Source organism: Acanthochromis polyacanthus, chromosome 18 (genome assembly GCF_021347895.1).
Source record: "Acanthochromis polyacanthus isolate Apoly-LR-REF ecotype Palm Island chromosome 18, KAUST_Apoly_ChrSc, whole genome shotgun sequence".
Classification (NCBI taxonomy): domain Eukaryota; kingdom Metazoa; phylum Chordata; class Actinopteri; family Pomacentridae; genus Acanthochromis; species Acanthochromis polyacanthus.
In genome coordinates, this window is record NC_067130.1 from 8004513 (window position 1) to 8008825 (window position 4313).

The 4313-nt window shown below is 42.7% G+C and overlaps 1 protein-coding gene across 1 annotated transcript; it reads right to left on the bottom strand.

The window, feature by feature from the left end:
• Positions 1–629: 629 nt before the first annotated feature.
• On the bottom strand, positions 630–2603 carry LOC127530855 (uncharacterized). The gene is made up of 3 exons (XM_051938606.1): positions 1698–2603; positions 1498–1597; positions 630–1190 (listed from the first exon to the last, which is right to left on the bottom strand). Exons 1-3 carry the CDS (start codon positions 1862–1864, stop codon positions 663–665), a joined length of 795 nt encoding a protein of 264 aa, XP_051794566.1. The 5' UTR covers positions 1865–2603; the 3' UTR covers positions 630–662.
• Between the last annotated feature and the right edge of the window lie 1710 nt (positions 2604–4313).

Below are 4313 nucleotides of genomic sequence, written 5' to 3' on the forward strand. Positions count from 1 at the left end.
AAATGCCATGCTTGATTATGCTATAAACAAACATTTGTCTGGTCATTGGAAAAGTTTCAAGAAAAAAAGCATCACTACTGATATAAACAGATTTGCACGCTATGGCTGTTAGACGACGATAAAAGCAGCTGCAGAGGTACACAAGCAGGAAAATACAGCTTTAACAAGAAGCAATCAGCAGTTGGCACAACACCTGTATATACCACAGTGGAGTCACCACATCGACAACACTGAACCAGGAGAAGCTAGCCAAAACAAGCACAGCGATGAAAGCCAAGAGCAACACTACAGCCTAAAGCTCGAGTTCAAACATTAATTCAAGAAACCAACACAAAACAAGCCAATACGTACCTCAAACAACCCCAACTTTTAAGCTACTCAGGCCACAACAAATCTCAGTTGCAGCATTAGCATCAAACTTTAGCTTCCTACCTTATTGAAGTGAAGCAGGCCGTCAGTTGGAAATAAATCCTCTGAAGAGTGACGATAAGTGACAAAAAAAAAATCACGCAATTCTCAGTTAACACCAAAGAATACTTATTTATTTAAGAAAGCTGTAATGTATCGACAAAATGACACTAAGGACGCAGTGGCAGCTGGTGATAAAATATTTGGGGGGGGGGGCCGCACTAGCAGACGGGCATTACAACACAACAAAACAATTACTTGAACATAAATTGTGCTCTCCTCTCCTTCAGGCCAGCAAATTTATCAATGACTTTCTGATTGAAATCTGTCATTTCACAAACGAGTCTCTTTTCCATGGAGAGCATGGCCAAGGCATTCAGCCTTTCCTGGGTCATGGTGTTTCTGAGAAAAGTTTTCACTCTTTTCAAGGTTGAGAAACACCTCTCTGCTTCAGCTGTGGTCATGGGTGTGGTGATCAGGATCCTTAAAAGATTGACGGTTTCTGAAAAGACAACTTCAAGATTGTTCTCCATGAACAGCTGGAATAGGTCCAGTGCACCACAGCAGGCTCTGAACTCTACTTTGCTGGAGATGAGACCAAGTTCTGTCTTCAGCTTGCTTCCATTCAGCATCGGGTAGGCCTTCAAAGTGCGTTGCAGTGCCTCTTCAGGAAATGACCCGTGATGTTCTTCAAACCTGTCCCCCTGCAACAAGGTTGCACGGACGAGATGGTCGGTGAAGGAGAAGCGCTCCTTGGTGTGTCCCAGAATGGTGTTGCAGATCTACAGAGAGAAGGATACAAAAACATATAGAGAAAAAATAGATATGAAATTAATATACTTTTGTTGACACTGTTACCCTCTGTTGCTGCATGGTTTTGGAAAAATATCTTGCTATTATTGACTACTGCAATTGTGGCATGATTTTTAATATTTTTGAATAATTTTCATTCAACAGATTGTGATTAGATGATCTCTGCAACATGACAATGACATATTTAAATGTCATATTTCAAAACACATTTCTCCTCTAACAAACATTACAACCTCCAATGAAACATAGACTGAGATTTCTACAACATAAACTCACCTCTTCTGCAACCCTTTGACGATCCTCTGAACCGAGTGACCGACGCCTCTTTGCTGTCGGACAGCCACTCCTTTGCTCACCCATGGAATGGAGAGAATTTCTGTAAAGGATAAGGAGAAGTCATAATAATAACCAAAAAGGGGGAAAGAGATCCTGTTGAAAAATGTGATGATCATATTACTGACAGGAATACTTATTACCTGATGTTTTCGATGTCCTGTTCAAACTGCTGGATGCTCACTTTTATGTGGACTGCATCTATGTTCTTCTTCTGGAGCTTGGCATAGAGGAGGTCCACATGTGGCATGATGTGGTGAAAAAGTTCCAGAAAGAACTTAAAGTCCTGATGTTCCAGCAGCATGGCCATGGCCCCTGCCTCTCTGATGGTACTGGCATCAAAGTCACCCGAGTCTCGTATGTTCTCCAAACACTGAATGAGATCCTCTCTGTGCTCAAACACAGTGTTGATGGCTCAGCTGTGAAAGTTCCATCTGACATTGCTGGATGTTGGCAGTCTATGGGCCACCATTTTATCGAGAACAGCTGTACGCTTGGGTGATCTGGAAAAAAAGCTGGCAAATCCACCCAGGTCAGAAAAAAAATTCTCACCTTGGAAATGTGAGAGGTGGCCTGCTGCATGATCAGGTTGAGTTGGTGTGCATAGCAGTGGATATAGTGGGCATTTGGGTACACATCTTTGATTTTCCTCTGAACACCTGCAGTGGCACCCCTCATCACACTGGCTCCATCATACGTCTGGCAGATTAGCTGGCTTTTCTGATCCTCAGGAATGATGGCAGCAAGACGCTCTGTTAATGCAGTAGCAGTGGACTCAGACGTAGCTGACTGCAGAGGAATGAATTCAAAAAATCTTTCCTGCACACTGTGTTTGTCATCAATGTAGCGTAGTACAAGCACAAGTTGTGACTGTGTTGAAATATCTGTTGTCTCATCTGCCTGGATTGACACAAAAACACTCTTTTGGGCTTCTTTGATTATTTGCTCCCTTGCAACAGACAACATACAGTCCAGGAGCTCATTTTGGATAGTTTTTGAAGTACCCTTAAAAACAGTGGCAGTTTCAAGGTGCTCTTTCAAAGCTCCATCCAGAGAGGCAACAAAATCCACCAACCCATGAAATATCCCAGGGTTAACAGCAGTGGCGGCTGGTGAATTTTTCTTTTGGGGGGGCGCACTTAATTTACCAAACCAAATAGCAGAGTCGGCAACACAATACAAGAATTGATGTAAATTATGTTCACAGCCATTTGATGTGCTATTACTATGCACCACTACGAGGGTACGCCTAAGCACTACTGCTGAGTCAAATAGACAATTAATCAAATAGACAATTAAATGCACTTAAATGTTACCAGCTAGTGAATTTGAATTTATCTCCCCAGTGTTTGATATGATTTGCTCCAGATAAGGTGTAATTGGTACACACAAACCCTTAAAATCTCCTTTTCTATAATTAAACAAATTAAGAATGTATAAATATGCAAATCTATTTTTTTACTTCCAAAGTAAAAAAAAGAAACAATTCATTTTTCCAGCTTCAAAGAGTGCCAAGTGCTTCTTCTGTCCAGCAAAATCTTTGGAACAACATCTTTATATTTACATACTCACTTTCTTCTGTACACCACCTGTGGCTCCTCTCATGACACTCGCACCATCATAGGCCTGGGAGATGAGCTTGCTCTTCTGGTCATCAGGAAGAATGAGGCTCAGCCTCTCCAAAAGTGCTGTGGCAATGGACTCAGCTGTGGCAGATTGCAGAGGTATTAAGACGTCCGGCCGGTCAGGTCCGAGCTCCTTCACTCTCAGTTTCTCCTGCAGTGTTCTCCTCTCGGACGGCGTTGTTTTCAGTGACTTCACTGAATTTTCTCTCTCCATTTTCTCCTTTTTTTTGGCTCTCTCAAGAACTAGTTGACAATCTTGCTTGCTAATTACTCCTACACTCTGCGCTGAACGTCACTCGCTTGGCGGTTTTAAATAAAGGCAAGCGGATGAACAAACCGCTCGCTCTCTGCTGCCACCCCATGGCCGGTGGTGTGTAAAGCGATCAGAGGGAGACCGCAGGGCGCTGTCATCCTGCGCCCCATAGATATATACAAACGCTTTCAATCGTCCGGCTGGCCAACGGCAGATGGGCTGGCCCGTATGAGAGAGGTTTTGCTTAAGGTTTCTCCCTGTTAAAAAGGAGTTTTTCATTGCCACTGTCGTCTGAGGGCTTCCTCTGGGGGTTTCAGGCCATATGGGTTTGTAAAGCGTCTTGAAACATTTTAATTGTAATTGGTACTATATAAATAAATTTAAATTGAACTGAATTGAATTGAGAATCAGCCATTATGCATCAACACAACTGAAATTTCAGCATACTTTGACATTAATTTTCTCTAAAATTTTACAGTAAAATCAGGTGATACTGTGCAGGTGCTAGCTGGGATGACCCCTGACAAGGCCATAGTGAGAGATCTTTGTCACCGCCTCAGGATTTGAAGATATTGAAAGTCAAAATCTGAATAACAGCATGTATTTGCAGCGGACGTCTGTCAGCCTGGCTGCTCAGCGCCTGTGATAACATTACGGTATTACGCAGAATAGCCGCGCAACGCCCAGCGGCTCACTTAGCCGCAGTTTAACGGAGTGATTCCTCTGACAGAAGCAGATCGCTGTAGTGAGGAGGATGGCGCCCAGTTTTACTACTAAAGGTTCCTACTACTAGCTTAACCCTATAATTCTTGAATCATTAAGTAATTGACAAAAAATTCTTTTTTTTTTCGGGAGTAGCGGAAGTGACGTAATTTGCGCAC